General features: G+C 34.9%; 1 protein-coding gene across 2 annotated transcripts in view; it reads left to right on the top strand.

Moving 5' to 3' along the window:
• Window positions 1–15,989, top strand: part of LOC144973640 (microsomal triglyceride transfer protein large subunit-like) — a 51,736-nt gene that overhangs the window by 20,096 nt on the left and 15,651 nt on the right. For both annotated transcript variants that reach the window (XM_078916341.1, XM_078916342.1), the window contains exons 6-16: window positions 115–254; window positions 1,766–1,848; window positions 2,988–3,067; window positions 4,203–4,363; window positions 5,948–6,116; window positions 6,804–6,914; window positions 8,400–8,615; window positions 9,018–9,232; window positions 10,265–10,362; window positions 12,670–12,791; window positions 13,464–13,688. In XM_078916341.1, coding sequence (XP_078772467.1) covers window positions 115–254; window positions 1,766–1,848; window positions 2,988–3,067; window positions 4,203–4,363; window positions 5,948–6,116; window positions 6,804–6,914; window positions 8,400–8,615; window positions 9,018–9,232; window positions 10,265–10,362; window positions 12,670–12,791; window positions 13,464–13,688 — 1,620 coding nt within the window. The remainder of the gene's footprint in view (window positions 1–114; window positions 255–1,765; window positions 1,849–2,987; window positions 3,068–4,202; window positions 4,364–5,947; window positions 6,117–6,803; window positions 6,915–8,399; window positions 8,616–9,017; window positions 9,233–10,264; window positions 10,363–12,669; window positions 12,792–13,463; window positions 13,689–15,989) is intronic.

Below are 15,989 nucleotides of genomic sequence, written 5' to 3'. Positions count from 1 at the left end.
GTGAAAATCAGGACTTCAGAGGTTTGATCCACCAACCATCCATTTAAATCTTCAACCCATGCTTGCTCCATAATTTGTCATTTTGAATTTGTTTTTTACAACTTTTAATTTCAGGCCCTTGGAGTTTCTGTGTACACTAAATCAACCCAAAGCTACACACTGAAGAATGAGGTCATTAACGCAGTCAAAGGTTATCAGCGTGTCATTACCTACCTCAATGTCAGGACTGCACTCAATGGAGGCCTCACTTCCACGTAAGTTGCGACTAGAATTTATTTTGTTTTCTAATATATTCTGCCGTACTCTGAAAATTAAAGAAAAAACACATTTAAAAAATCTTGGCCAGAAAACTTGTCCTTTAAAAGTCGATTGATTATAATGACCTTCGGCTTATTCAAAGCTCTCAAACCTGTGACTTCATGGAAATTCTAGGTTTGAGAGTTTTCTGTCAAGATGAGGGGCATTTTAATCGATCAATATTTGATGTTAAATTTAATGTTTATTTCTTTTTCAAAGTAAAGCAGGATTGTTGCTGTTGTTTAGAGAGGAGCTATCGACTCTTATTTAATTTAAAACTGGACTGTCCCATATTTGGGGGTGGTTAGAAAATAACCAACAGGGTTTTCAAAGTAAAGCAGGATTGTTGCTGTTGTTTAGAGAGGAGCTATCGACTCTTATTTAATTTAAAACTGGACTGTCCCATATTTGGGGGGGGGGGGGGGTTAGAAAATAACCGACAGGTTTTTAAAAAAAATCCCATATTCTTCTTTGCTTTTATTCCTTTATTATAAATTAGCATGGTTAAAATGACTAATACAAGGATTATTAAATGTTTGCGGTATATTTCCATACAATTTCTTAACAAAGACTTTAAACTATTATTATCTCATCTCATTTTAATGGTCAAGGTTGACACTCAATCATTTCAAAAGAGTAACGTTCCTATTTCTCAAATATATTGTAGCTCAGAAATCCTGATTTTTTACTGACAATCCAAGATTTTTTAAAAGATTGTCTGATCTGGTTTTACTGGTGTTATTTATGTATTGGGAGCTCTGGTAGCGTTACGATTACGACATTATCTATATTAAGTACCTGCAAGGGTTCAAGCCGGTGACTAGGCATATCTACTGTAGGTCTTTTGGAAATGCTTCTGCACTCATTTTCCGCATCTTGTCAGAGATGGACGTTAAATGTTGAAGTCTCCATGTTATGAGGCAGAGTTGTCTTTGTCCAAAAATTGAACCAACACCTAACATCAACGTCAGGAGACAAAAAATATATTGAAAAGTGCTTAGAGTTGCATTTACCCCCAGGATGTGCCATTTAATGATACAAGTTTCAAGTTTCAAAAGTTTATTTTAGGCAATTGCCAATATAACTCATACAAGAATATAATATTTTCATCAACAAATCAAGTAAGTAAACCAGTAATAAAGCAAGGCAAACAATGATAGTAATAATGATAATAATAGTAATAATAATAACCAACTGTTCTTTCTTTTAATCTTTGTTGGGTATGATTTTGTATTCAGATTACTCCAGAGCAGTTTATTTATGATTACTCACCAAACCACTGCTTGTTGAGTGAGCTTTGAAAATTACAGATTTAAAGATGAACAGGTGGTTTTTCATGTATATTAGCCATTTGCACAAAACTGTTTGATTAAAGAAAATGTTATTGTTGTCTTGAAGACCATCAAAATTTACACCACTGTTACCTTGCAAACCATCAACATTCACATTGTATTTTCTATTCATTCAGACAAGACCTTCAGTTGTTGTCAACGTCCACAGCATCTTCCCAAGCCTCTAGTTTGGATGATGCCCTGGTCCTTATAACTAAAGGTATAACCCCCAAAGACTCACAAACGTCAATTGTGTTAAACCATACATAGCCCAAAGGGAGTAACCCATATTCAGATGTTTAGTCGAACTGAGTCAATGATCACATGATTTGTTGCTGTCCAACAAATGGATATTTATCAATAAATTATGTGAACAAGCTGCTTTGCTTACGACAGTTGCAGACTTACCCTTGAGTCGAGCTGAACAAAATTACGTATTGTGATGCTGGATATTTCAAAAACTGTGAACATGCTTTATTATGTAGGTCATTTTTAGCACATTTTACAATGTGACCATTGACTCGAGCACATGAACAACGGCTATAGATTGTCCCCATTCATTCATTGCCTGACACTACCCTAATAATTATGTCATAATAAAAGGCTACGATCAACAAAAGAAAGTGAAAAGTGAGTTGTTTTTAGTAGTAGTGCTTAAAGAAATAAATGATCTCATTGGTTGAAGTCTTGAGCATTCTCTCTCTTGGTGGTCGTCGCCTTGTGTTGTGATATAACTTTTCAGTCAGTGTCAGGCTATGATTTTATGAAGGCTGTTTTCAACATTGTGCCATTATAGATTCACTGAATAACCTCTGTTGATTTTTAAAGTTTCCTGTATAAAATTCTTCTCAACATATGGATTTCGTTATAACAGAACACTTTTACCTTATTTGAGTTATTAATAAAACTGATTAAATTGGATTTTCCATGTAGATTTCAATAAGTATTCGATGTAATATTAAATGAAAAACCAAATGTTTTTGGCCTCAAAAGAAAACTTTAAAAAAAGAAACAACCTATTTTTACCTCATGGCTTTATAAAGTTGGTCCTCTTGGCTTTATAAAGTTGGTCCTCATGGCTTTATAAAGTTGGTCCTCATGGCTTTATAAAGTTGGTCCTTGTGGCTTTATAAAGTTGGTCCTCATGGCTTTATAAAGTTGGTCGGTTATGCCAATTTTGACCTCCAGCAGCATATTATTTCTCACAATCTCACTTTGGATGTTTTATGTTTACTCTGACTGTCATGTTGTAAGACTTCATATTTGAATAGTAAGATTTCGTACAGATAACGTTTAAAGTGAAGAAATAAAATTAACTTATTGCATTGTTCTTTTTCTCATTTGTTTGACTGTCATTAGAACTGGGATCAGAGCCAACTTTGTCACTTCTCCCAAGCGAGGAAGAAATACAACAGTGTACTTCTGACAAATGTCAGTCTGTAAGTTTTCCACTTTCCTCATCTTGGAAATTTTATTTACTTATTGAATATATGCCGAACATTTTTAGTCCGTTTACAAATATTGTGGAATTTTGATTCTATGAGCACAAACCTAACAAGAACTTTAGTTAGATGAGGGAAATGTAATCCCGGTTTGGTTTGGTTTTTTTATTTTTGCAGGGAGGTGAGGGGGGGTGTTATAGTTTTTTTGAGATTTTTTAAAACTCAATGTTATGAGAAACAGCTCCTTTCAACGAAATTGTGTTATGTTAAGCAGAAAATGAATTTGGTGTATCTGATTTATCATGTGATGTCCTATCTTTTGTTTTAAATTTGAATATGTTAATATTAATGTGGCTCAGCAATGCGGTCTTTGCTTCATACCCGGAAAGTGATAAAATCAACAACCTGCCAGACTGTGTGGATTTGAGCATCACTTCACGGTGTGGCTTTGAGGCTGATGCCTAGGTTCTTCCAGTCTTTTCTTGGAATAAACCCTAAAGACAAATTTCCCCTGCGGGGATGAATAAAGGGAATTTTATTTATTTTTAAATTATGTTTTTGCAATTGATAAGAAATTGAGAAGATGTAATAACTCGAACCTGAGCTCAAGATCAGAATTAAAATTTTACCCACTGGGTGAAATCTTTTGACTTCCCATGGTGAGCAGGAGGTCACTTGCTGTGTCTTCTATCCCCCTATATCCATTTTCTGATTTGCTTCCTGTCCTTGTCTTGAAATGGGATGACTTGGTGTTGTTTTGGCTCTTGCCAAAGTCCTTGGATGAGAGTGAAACAGTCAAGTATGTACCGATAGTTGTTTTTTTTTGTTTTGAACATATCTCGTAAACATTTGAGTGTGTTCCTCTCAGTGGGATCCTGTGCTGGTGTCTGGATGAGTCTCAAACTAACTTAATCGATGATATACTCTTGGAATCTACATCTACACCAATTCCCATTTGTCTTACTTTTTCTTGGGTGCTTTAATTGTAATTCTAGAACTTTTTGACTATCCCATTTTCCTTCTTTTTACAGATTATGCTGATTATGACCTAATGTGTTGCAAGCACTGTAAAACCCTTAAAAACAAAAATAAACTATATCCAATCCATATAATCTCTATTCTGTATTTCTAGCCCAAAGATTTGGCCAAAAAATTCAATGACGACCTTCTGCCTGAGAACCTTGCAACTGTAAAATCAGCCAAAGCATTTATTAAATTACTGAAATCATTTAGAACATCTGGCAAGAAAACTGTAGCCGAATTGTTGTCAAGTGGAGATAGTTACTACATTGTGTAAGTAGCACCTTTTTAGATCAAAGCAACAAGTCAATAGATCCTGATAAATCGCATGTTTTCACAATTATTATTTTGTTTTGTTATCTTTTTCTTTAACGATTCTTTGTTGTCGTTATCTCTGTTGTTTGTATGTAGGGTTGTTTGGTCTGTTAGATATTGATGTTTTTATTTTGTAATGGGTTTGTTTGTTTTTGATTTGTTTTTTGTTTTGTAGGGAGGGGGGGGGGGGGTGCTCTTTTGTTTTTGTTTTTTCTTATCCAACAATTTTCTATGCAATTTATTAACATCCTGTCCAAAGGGTAGCCAGCAATTGTTGCTCTCCGTTTGTTTTTTTTACTTTACAGAAATTGGGATAAACTTCTTCATGGGCCTAATGGCTCTGAAGAACTACTTATGTATAAGTCAACAGTGTTGCAAACACCAATAGACTAATTCTATAGCCTTTGAAATGGTCTTCCTGTTTTATTGATAGGAAAGTGCTTCGAGTTGTGTTACGTCCAATTCAAAATATTGAATAATTGTTTTTGATATTTCTATGGTGTAATTATTCTTTTTTCGGTTAATCAATAGTTGTTTTATGTGAGTTTTGATGTTTGTTTGTTTTTTTTTTCTTTGTTGGAGCATTGCACCCTCTTTATTTATCTTTTTCTCCTCCTTTTATAAAAACAATCAAAACACATTGAAGTGAGATGTTCACACTCTTTGGACCTTGGGATTAGATCATCATCATCATATCGTTTTACATCAGCGTTAGATCCATTTCATAGCCTCTGGGCTGCAGGTTCTTAAGTCAGTGTCAGTGCACATCAGTCCCAAGTTACATTCCAAGAGAATATGTTCCATGGACTGCATTGGGTGTCTGCACATACCCTGACTGTCTGTTGAAAGTCGCCACTTTAACATGTTCTGCCTGGTCTTCCCCACTTTAGCTCTTGCCCGGTTGAGTGTCACCCACTCTCTTCTGGATGGTTTTGCTCCACATGGGTGGTTTTCCATTGGGCTGCGTTGCCGTCATTATTGATATTGTAGCTGTCCCATTCTCTCCAAGTATGGACTCTGAATGCTCTCTGACTCGGGTAACATAGAGTTACTTCTTGATTTTTGTCTTTTTATTGGGATGATACGGTGGTCATAGATATGGTGTCAGGTGTCACTGTCTTGTTTGTATCCATCCATAAAAGGATTGGGATTAGATGGCTGATTTGAGCCCAACTCTAAGCTCATTGATTTGTTTTTTCTAGAGCATGAAACTTAGTTTTCTTTTGCTCATTTTGCTGCTCTTTTCCAATGTTGATGTCTTTGTTATCTAGTGGGGGTGGGGGGTTGTTTTGTTATGGGTTAATTGGGTTGTTTTTTTTCTGGTTGTTCTTTTTTTTTGTATATCTTTGGTTCTGGTTGGGGTTTTTATTATATTTTTTTTTTTTTTTTTGGGGGGGAGGGGGGGGGAGGGGGTGTTCTTTTGTTTTTGTGTTTTTGTTTTTCTTATCAGGGTTTAGACCCTGAATTAAAACTTCCCTCTAAGGTTGAATTTGTGAAATTTGTTAATAGATTTCATTTTTTTAAATTTTAAATCTTGTCCAGATCGCAACTCATAGATGTCGCATCAGCAGCCCAGACAGAAGCAGCAAGGGAGGCAATCCTAGACATGCTGGATTTTGACAGTCAGGAACCTTCTGGCCATCCTCAAAGATTTCTCTTTGCCTCTACTTATTCTTCTCATCCTTCGGTTTTGCTCATCTCAGATTTACTGGTAAGATGGTGAACTACAAATGTATAAATTTAAGAGCGTTTAACTCACTCAATCCTAGAGATTTTTGCTTCTTTTCAAAATTGGGAAAAAAATGTATTAAAAATGAGCATGTACATAGATAGTTTTATTCAACTGCCCTTAACATGCAAAAATTGAAAACATTAGCTTTGATACTACGCCTATAATTTGTCTCAGAAAAATGTAATAAATAGGCATGGGACAAGTACAGCTATACCAGAGGTAAAAGTAACAAGGGTAAAATACGGATATAATCGGTGATAGGGTTCAGTGAGTTAAGGTTCTTCTTGCAGTCTATATTTTTTGGTTTGTCAAATTGTATTGTGACGGTATTCTGGATTATAATTGTTTTACATTTTTCATGAGATATCTTTGAAGGTTGTTTTTTGGGGTTTTTTTTTTGTTAGTTTTGATATTTGTCGTTATTTTTTGTTGGTTTGTTTGTTTGTTTTTTGGGGGAGGGGGTTCTTTCCTTTCTTTCTTTCTTTCTTTCTTTCTTTCTTTCTTCTTTCTTTCTTTCTTTCTTTCTTTCTTTCTTTTGTTTAATTTTTTGTTGTTGTTGTTCTTTCGTTTTTTTAAATATTTTTTTTGTAACAAATGAACATTATAAATGATGAGTGATGATCAATTTAAAGCTTAGATTTGTCTTCCTCGTTTCACCTTTCCCAGTCAGTGCTGAAGAAACCCATTCCCAGTGATAGTCTTCGTGAGTCCCTGCTCCTGTCTCTTGGTGCCATTATCAACACATTCTGTCAGGACACAGAGAAATGTGGACAGCCAGTGAGTATTTCTCCATATCTTTGCAAGTCTTCTACACAGTTTATTTTTACATTTTTTACTTAGGTCTCATAGATTCTTCTTTTCTTATTCTTCTCCTTTTTCTGCTTCTTCTTCTTCTTCTTCTTCTTCTTCTTCTTCTTCTTCTTCTTCTTCTTCTTCTTCTTCTTCTTCTTCTTCTTCTTCTTCTTTCTTCTCTTTCTTCTTCTTCTTCTTCTTCTTCTTCTTCTTCTTCTTCTTCTTCTTCTTCTTCTTCTTCTTCTTCTTCTTCTTCTTCTTCTTCTTCTTCTTCTTCTTCTTCTTCTTCTTCTTCTTCTTCTTCTTCTTTCTTCTTCTTCTTCTCTTCTTCTTGTCTTCTTCTTCTTCTTCTTCTTCTTCTTCTTCTTCTTCTTCTTCTTCTTCTTCTTCTTCTTCTTCTTTTCTTCTTCTTCTTCTTCTTCTTCTTCTTCCTCTTCTTCTTCGTCTTCTTCTTCTTCTTCTTTCTTCTTCTTTTTCTTCTTCTTCTTCTTCTTCTTCTTCTTCTTCTTCTTCTTCTTCTTCTTCTTCTTCTTCTTCTTCTTCTTCTTCTTCTTCTTCTTCTTCTTCTTCTTCTTCTTCTTCTTCTTCTTCTTCTTCTTCTTCTTCTTCTTCTTCTTCTCTCTTCTTCTTCTCTTCTTCTCTTCTTCTTCTTCTTCTTCTTCTTCTTCTTCTTCTTCTTCTTCTTCTTCTTCTTCTTCTTCTTCTTCTTCTTCTTCTTCTTCTTCTTCTTCTTCTTCTTCTTCTTCTTCTTCTCTTCTTCTTCTTCTTCTTCTTCTTCTTCTTCTTTTCTTCTTCTTCTTTTCTTCTTCTTCTTCTTCTTCTTCTTCTTCTTCTTCTTCTTCTTCTTCTTCTTCTTCTTCTTCTTCTTCTTCTTCTTCTTCTTCTTCTTCTTCTTCTTCTTCTTCTTCTTCTTCTTCAAGAATTGTGACCTGGTCTTTTTTGTGTAAAAGTTTGATTGGGTCACTTTGTTTTAAGCTCAGGTGCATCTTGGTCCAGTTTTATAGATTCATTTCAACTGTATTTCAGTTTTGTTCCTTTTCAAAAGTCAGTTTCTGTTTTATAGGATTGAGATGTCAATACTTAATCAATCCGTAAAATGGGGTATTTGCTACAGAACAAAAAGGCGTAAGAATTGCCATTAAAAATGTGCTAAATTTTGATAATTTTTGACCACAACTTATTTTTATTCATCATGACAGCTTGCTTTCAATTATCTTATTTTCATGTTTGAAAACAAATCAGCACCTTCCTCTGATCAGAAGTAGATATAGATTACATTTTTGAGAGCATCATTTAACCTTTAAGCATATAATTATCTATTACCGATCCAATTCATGTGGAATGACACATAAAGCATCCGTGTATAATTTGTATTCCTATCTCTTCTAAGAATCACTGAGACATTTTATAGGATTTTTTCATTCCATCGTAATAATTCTATTCAATATCAATTTTTTGTCTTCTTCTCAGGTTGTTGAGGAATTTAAAAACTTGATCGTAGACAGATTGTCAGACTGCAAAGAAGAATCGTGCAAATTGATGTACCTGAGAGCCTTGGGCAACGCTGGTCTACCTGCTACCTTACCTGTCATCACTTCCTTTTTGCAGTCTCCAGGAAGTCCCATGTTGACTTCCACCACTATCACCTGTCTACGAAGAATCCCATCTCGATATATCAATCGTCAGGTGATATACAAATGATATAATTGTCATGGAAATCAAAATGTTTCTTGTTTTAAAAAATTAAATGTTGTTTGATTAACAGACTTTTTTTGTAACGCACCAATTTGAAACCAATGTCTACCATTATTTTCTTATCATAGGGTAAGGTTTTAGATTTGATCTTCATAGTTCATAGAATGGAGTCAATTTCTTAAGTATTGTTTGTTGTGAGGCATGTAAAAATTGTAATATCACCTTACAGGCGTCATGTCTCGTGTGTTACTATTGGCTAGGAACCCCGTTGTAAAGCACTTTGAGCATGTTTAGTGGATATTGCACTGTGTAAAAACTCACATTTGTTTGGGTTTTTTTTTTTTTCGTTTTTTAATATAACTTATATTACAATGATTTTCCATACTCGAACAGGTAAAAGACATTTTGAAAAGAATATTCAACCAGAACAAATCATCCTACGACAGCAGTGTACGAGTGGCAGCCCTTGAGATGCTGCTTCAACACAAGCCGTCCCAGAATCTCATACAAAACGCACTTCTCGTTGCCTCAGACCAAACCAACCCGGAATTCTCTACTTACATTTTAAGAGCCCTAAAGGATGCAGCTAATCACAATCGTTTAGTTAGGTAAATATCTTTATAATAGCGTTATCTTTTTCTCATCATTTTAGTCCCATTCACTTTCACCCTCTCTTGACATCTTATTCAGCTTTTATTGCTTATAAATTTAATAAGATAAAAATAGAAAAAATATGAATTTTTATAAACTCCCATTTCCACAGATTTACTATGTTCAATGCGCTTCATAATTTTCCATTTATTTATGGATGATCTTCATTGATGACCAGCATTTATTTAGGCTAGAAAATAAGATACCATCGCTCTGAAACCAGAAAATCAGTTGCACCGAGGACTGGTTTCACATTTCCAAAGAGATTGGAACCAGTATTTTGACATTACACTACTGTTCCCTATTAATCTTCTCCTTAATCGTCACATTTGTTGCACCACAAAATACATTTTTCTTATTCAGATTTATTGAAAATAAATGTGCTCAAAGCGCTTTACAAGGGGTGGGGTCCTTGGTCAACAGCAACATTTAACATGTAGTATGGGACGTGACGCCTGTTAGGCGATATTACAATTTTTCAGACAAAGACAACACTGTTAACGGCCAGGTACTCATTTTACACCTGAGTACGGTGAGAGAATGTGAGTAAAGAGCCTTTTCCAAGGACTCAACTATGCGTCGAGTGCGAGGCTCGAACCCAGGACCTTCCGATCTGAAAGCGAGTGTCATACCACAAGACCACATAGCCGCATAATAGTAGTAGTAGTAGTAGTAGTAGTAGTAGTAGCAGTAGCAGTAATAATAGTAATAGTAGTACTAGTAGTAGTAGTAATAATATTTTTCATTATTATTTTTATTATTATTATTATTATTATTATTATTATTATTATTATTATTATTATTATTATTATTATTATTATTATTATTATTATTATTATTATTATTATTGATTGATTGTTTTTTAAGCTATAAACGATTACATAAACATGTTATCCCTATATAATTATAATTGTTAAACTAATTTGTTCAGACTATTGTCCAGTGACCTAAAATAAACATTTGAATTTGAATTTGAATCTATTCTCCAGTGAGCATCTTCAAGCCATTGCTAGAGACAGCAGACTGAATAATTACAACATCCATTCTCAGAAAGGAAAATCTAGTGTTATATCAAGTTATCTTGCTAGTAAGTCTTTGAAGTCTGTTGTCTCGTGTTGACGTATAATAATGTGAGCTTTTATATAGCGCAATATCCACTTAATTCCTTCAATCCTAGAGATTTTTGCTACTTTTCAAAATTGGAAAAAATGATTTTAAAATGAGTATATACATAGATAGTTTTATTCAACTACCATTAACATGCAAAATCTATAAATCATTAGCTTTGATACTACGCCTATAATTTGTTTCAGAAAAATATAATAAAATAGGCATGGGCTGAAAGTAACCTGGGTAAACTATGGATACAGTTGGTATTAGGGTTGAGTAAGTTAATGTTTACAAGGGGTCCCTGACCAACAGCAATGCGTAACATGTAGAACGAGACATCTCGCCTGTCAGGCGATATTGCAATTTTTTTTCAGACAGAGACAACACTGTTTAACAGTAGGTACTCATTTTACATCTGAGTACGGTGAGAGAATGTGAGTAAAGAGCCTTTTCCAAGGACTCAACTATGCGCCGAGCGAGGCTCGAACCCAGGACTTTCCGATCCGAAAGTGAGTGTCATACCACAAGACATAGCCGCACATAATCTGATTGTTACATGAAATCGAATGGAGCTATGACTTCAATGCATTTTCATTATTCTTATCCAACTTCTGCTAGTTGTAATCAATCATTTGAAGGGCCTTGTAATTGTTGTTTTGTTTACTCTCTCTCTCTCTCCCTCTCCCTCTCCCTCTCTCTCTCTCTCTCTCTCTCTCTCCCTCTCCTCTCCCCCCCCCTCTCTCTCTCTCTCTCTCTCTCTCTCTCTCTCTCTCTCTCTCTCTCCCCCCCCCTCTCTCTCTCTCTCTCTCTCTCTTCTCTCTCTCTCTCTCTCTCTCCCTCTCTCTCCTCCCTCTCTCTCTCTCTCTCTCTTCTCTCTCCCTCTCCCTCTCCCCCCCTCTCTCTCTCTCTCTCTCTCTCTCTCTCTCTCTTCTCTCTCTCTCTCTCTCTCTCTCTCTCTCTCTCTCTCCCTCCCTCTCCTCTCTCTCTCTCTCTCTCTCTCTCTCTCTCTCTCTCTCTCTGTGTGTGTGTGTGTGTGTGTGTGTATGTAATTGCAGAAAATAAAAATAGTTGAGAAGCTTTTACTTCCTGTGTCACCATGATCTCCACTTTTCTTGTTGTCCTTAACCCAGATAATTATAAATAGCATTTATGTTGGGTTGTTTTTATTTTTCTCTGTGTTTGTGTGTGTGTGTTTGTGTGTGTGTGTTTGTGTGTGTCTATGGCTTGGTAGCTCAGCTGTGCGGTGTCTTGTCTTGTAATAAAAGTCAAGAATAATTAAGCATGGTCGTTGACTGGATGGATGACAGTGATATTGGAAAATTCTGATCCTGATGATGTAGTCCTCGGGTAAGGCACTTTACACACATTACCCCACTCCAACCTGGCTATAGGCAGTGAAAGATATTGTAAGAGTGTTAGTTCAAAAAGGACACCTAACAAGCAACTGGTACTGTATGGAATGGAAATATGGTTCCATATGACCTGTTCAGGAAATAAATAAAACATTGTGAAGCACATAGAGCATGGTAAATCCATGGAAATGCGCTATATAAATGTTCATATTTATTAATTTTTTTATGTGAGAGCATGACCATGACAAATATATAACGTTATTCAAAGAAAGCGTGTCATTATTTTATGAAACAGCACTTTGATATTTTCCATTTTATCGATGGGCAGGAAGGACACTTACTGTGTCTTCTATCCCCAGATATCTGTTTTCCACCTTGCTTGGAGATAAAGATAAAGGGAGTAAATCTGACTGTTGTTCATTCATGAGTCAGATTTACTCCCTTTATCTTTATCTCCATTTTATTGACTCATTTAGGCACCTCTGTTTATTAGTTTTTCCACCTTGCACTTCATCACTGTCTCGGAATGAGATTACTTGGTTTTGTCCTTTCCCTTCTCAGAGTCCTTGACTGAGAATGAAAAATTCAAATGTACAGTTTAAAGTTTTGAGTTTTGAAAATTATATGTTTTTTCCTTGTAAATCATCGCTCTGTTAGGTATTGTTTTATATGTTGTTTTGAATGTGTAATGTAAGCATTTGAGAGTTAGTGATCTCAAACTATGCTCTCTGATAGTATGCTATTGGAATCTAAATCTGTTCCCTATTTGTACCATTCCCCTTTGTCTCACTTTTCTTGTATGCTTTTAATTGTAAATCTAGAATTTTTTTTACTAATCCCATTTTCTTCCTTTTTACTGGCAGTGAAATGACCTAAATGTGTCGCAAGCACTGTAAAACCCTTAAAAACAAACCATGTTTTTTTTTCTACAGAAATGACAGATTTGAATGCCACGTACAACCTCTTCTTTGAGAACTCTGCCTCAGGAGTCATGAAAAGGAGTGGCATGATTGTCAATCTTCTTGGAAAAACCATAGAGCAGCCTTTCTTAAAGGTTTGTCTTTTCTGTTTCATTTTATCCTCGTTCACTCCTATTTACCGCTGTTTTCAATGTGAAACCGTCAATGGTTTTGAGTTATTGTAATCCTTGTCCTTCTGAATAACATTGATTTTCATTAAGTTACATTATTGTAATATTTACCACGATGTTGGAGTCAGTCTAAATCGATGTTTCTGGCCTTTAAACAATAATAATAACATTTTGAGCACTATTCGTACCATATTTGTATCCAACATGATTCAATATATATATTATATATATATATTTATATATATTATATATATATATATATATATATTTTATATATATATTATATATTATGTATATATAAATGTTGGTTGCAGTTTGTTTTTGTTTTGCTTTTTTGTTGTTTTTTTTGTTTCTTTATTTATTTTGTATGTGTGTGTGTGTGTGTGTGTCTATGTTTGTATGTTTTTTTCTTCTCTTCTCTTTATTTTTCATTGCTTTTTTTTTTTTTTCTTTTAATATAAAGTTTATGATTTTCTATTTTTTTTTTAATTCTTTCTTTTAAAACTTCGTTGTCCAAATTTATTTAATTACATTTTCCCAGCCCATTTGCTGTAACATAATTTTTTTTATTTTGTTTTTCTTCATAAGCTATCTTTTATTTGAATACTGTAAAAAAAATTAATTGTACATTTTCAGTTTGGAATCTACGCAGATGGCCTAGAGTCCTTAGTGGGAGAAGGTGAGGATACATCAACTGATGATGAGGACACGGAGGAAGGTTCTGCAGGTACTGAGCCAACTGCTGGGATGTCTTTCTACTTCATGGATGTGCTCTTGACTCAAGTGGAGTTCTTCCGTGGAACATCGGGACTCATGTCAGCTGTTTGGAATGCACCGTCAGACCTGACATCAGCTCTACAGGTATCGTCGTCTTCTACTAAACCTGATTATTTGGTCTGTTAGATCTGTTTCTGCGGCTATGTGGTCTAGTGGTATGACACTCGCTTTCGGATCGGAAGGTCCTGGGTTCAAGCCTCGTGCTTGGCACATAGTTGAGTCCTTGGAAAAGTACCTGGCCGTTAACAGCATTGTCTTTGTCTGAAAAATTGTAATACCGCCTATCAGGCGTCATGTCCCGTCCTATATGTTAAATGTTGCTGTTGGTCAGGGACCCCTTGTAAAGCGCTTGAGCACATTTAGTGGATATTGCGCTATATAAAAACTCAATTTAAAATTTTTTTTTTTTTCACTAAACCTGATTATTTGGTCTGTTAGATCTGGTGGAAAATACTATGCGATGGACAAACATCCTATCCAAAAGGTAGTAGTAATAGTAGTAACCAAAAGCTATTGTCCGTTTCACACTTTATAACTGGGTGGGGTTCATGATCTCCCATAGTGGGCAGGGAGGTACTTACTGTGTCTTCTATCCCCTTTATCTGTTTTCCAACTTGCTTTCTGTCTTTGTCTTGGAATGAGATTACTTGATTTTGTCCTGGTCCTGGCCAGATGCCCTGGCTGAAGGGGAAACAGGGCCATTCCACGTCAAGTGGACCAAGGGTGGGAACCACACCCCTTTTGATTTTCCTCAAACTTCGCTCAATTGAGGATACTTATTAGACATGAAAAAAACTAAATTTTCAGTTCAGAATATGGATATTTGAATTTTATACAATTTTTTGAAATTTTGTCTCAAAACGCGTCAAAATCAGATTTGCTCGTGGGTCCATTTTTGAGAGGCTATAACTTTTTTATTAATTAAGCTAACTCTTTAAAATTTGGTAATCCTGTACAACTTTTAGCATAGATTAGAATTATTTGAAAGAAAATGAAAATATTTATCAACTTTTGGAGTTATCTGCCCTTCAATATGGCTCACTGTGCTGTTCTGCAAAAAAATGAATTTTTTCAATATTTTTTTTCATGACTTTAATGTTTCATTTTTGGTCATTGATGATTTGCATATCAATAAATAACATATAGTCCAACATAATATAGCAAAAATATGGGTCTGGTACTATAATGTTTTGAACAATAACCCATAGCGAAATGAAATGTTCACCAAAATCGCAAATTTTTGTCAACTTCAAGGCTCAAAACGGTCAAAGATGTCGGCTGGGATTTTTTTCAAAATTTGATATATTGTGCAGATACACTATTTCTTTAAGCACATGGAAGCCTTCTTTGTATTTTGAGGTGCTTCGTGGTAAAAATCACCTGCAAAGTACCTAAGTATCTCAATCTTAAGTTACAAAGGGGCATAACTCAATAAATTGTTTAAACCCCCAAAATCGACTTATATTACACCACACTGATAACAAACAAAGCTTAAAATATTTGGCTTATGGCAAACTCTTAAAAGCTAATACATTCAATGCTTTCAGTTTATTTATTTTTGAAAAAAGTCCAAAATAATGCATTAACAGTTCAATAATAGTAGGCTGCACACTCATTCAGATATATCAGGGTGGCGAAAAAAAATACCCAGCTCCTTTCGATTTATCATTTTGTGTGTTGGAATGTTCTCCAGTTAAAAATGGCATGTAAAAAAAGCGAGAAAGTTCAAGAAGGAGAAAGGACTTTTTGCCGAACCCGATTCTAAAAGAGGTAAAAGAATAGCAAATGGGATTAAAGGAAAGGTAATTGAATTTTTATAACAACAATGAATATTTGTGGCTGTGTCCTGGAAAGAAAGACTGTGTCTCAGTCACAATTGATGGGGAAAAAACTAAAGTGCAAAAGCGTTTGATACTTGTTAATTTGAATGAACTACATGTTGAATGTTTTAAAAAGTATCTACCATCAATATGATATTGGTTTATCAAAATTCTTTGAACTTAGACCCAATGGTACTGTAGGACCATAAGGAATGCATTTAGTTTGTGTTTGTGAAATAAATCAAAATTCAAAATGAACCATATATAGCTGTTCCTAGGGATAAATTCATTAATCGGAATAATTAAATAAAATAGTGTGTAAAATTGAAAATCCAGATTATATACTTTTTCGTGAAAAATGTGCAACAGACAATCTGAAAGCATTTCTTTCATTTTGTGGCCAATATAGATGTGACTGTGCAGGATGCATGAATTTGATCAGAACATCAGAATTTCCCTCAGAGAGGTCAGCTACAGTTACTATATTCACTTTCATTCCTGATCATAAATCTCTGCTGCATACATGCCTACTCGAAAAGAAATTTGGTTGACATCCTCACTCATA

The sequence above is a fragment of the Berghia stephanieae genome, chromosome 5 (genome assembly GCF_034508935.2).
Source record: "Berghia stephanieae isolate SIO BIC M18660-M18661 chromosome 5, UCSD_Bste_1.3, whole genome shotgun sequence".
NCBI classification, from domain to species: Eukaryota; Metazoa; Mollusca; class Gastropoda; order Nudibranchia; family Aeolidiidae; genus Berghia; species Berghia stephanieae.
Note: the sequence above shows the minus strand (reverse complement) of the source record. Positions and strands in the feature narration are given on the sequence as shown.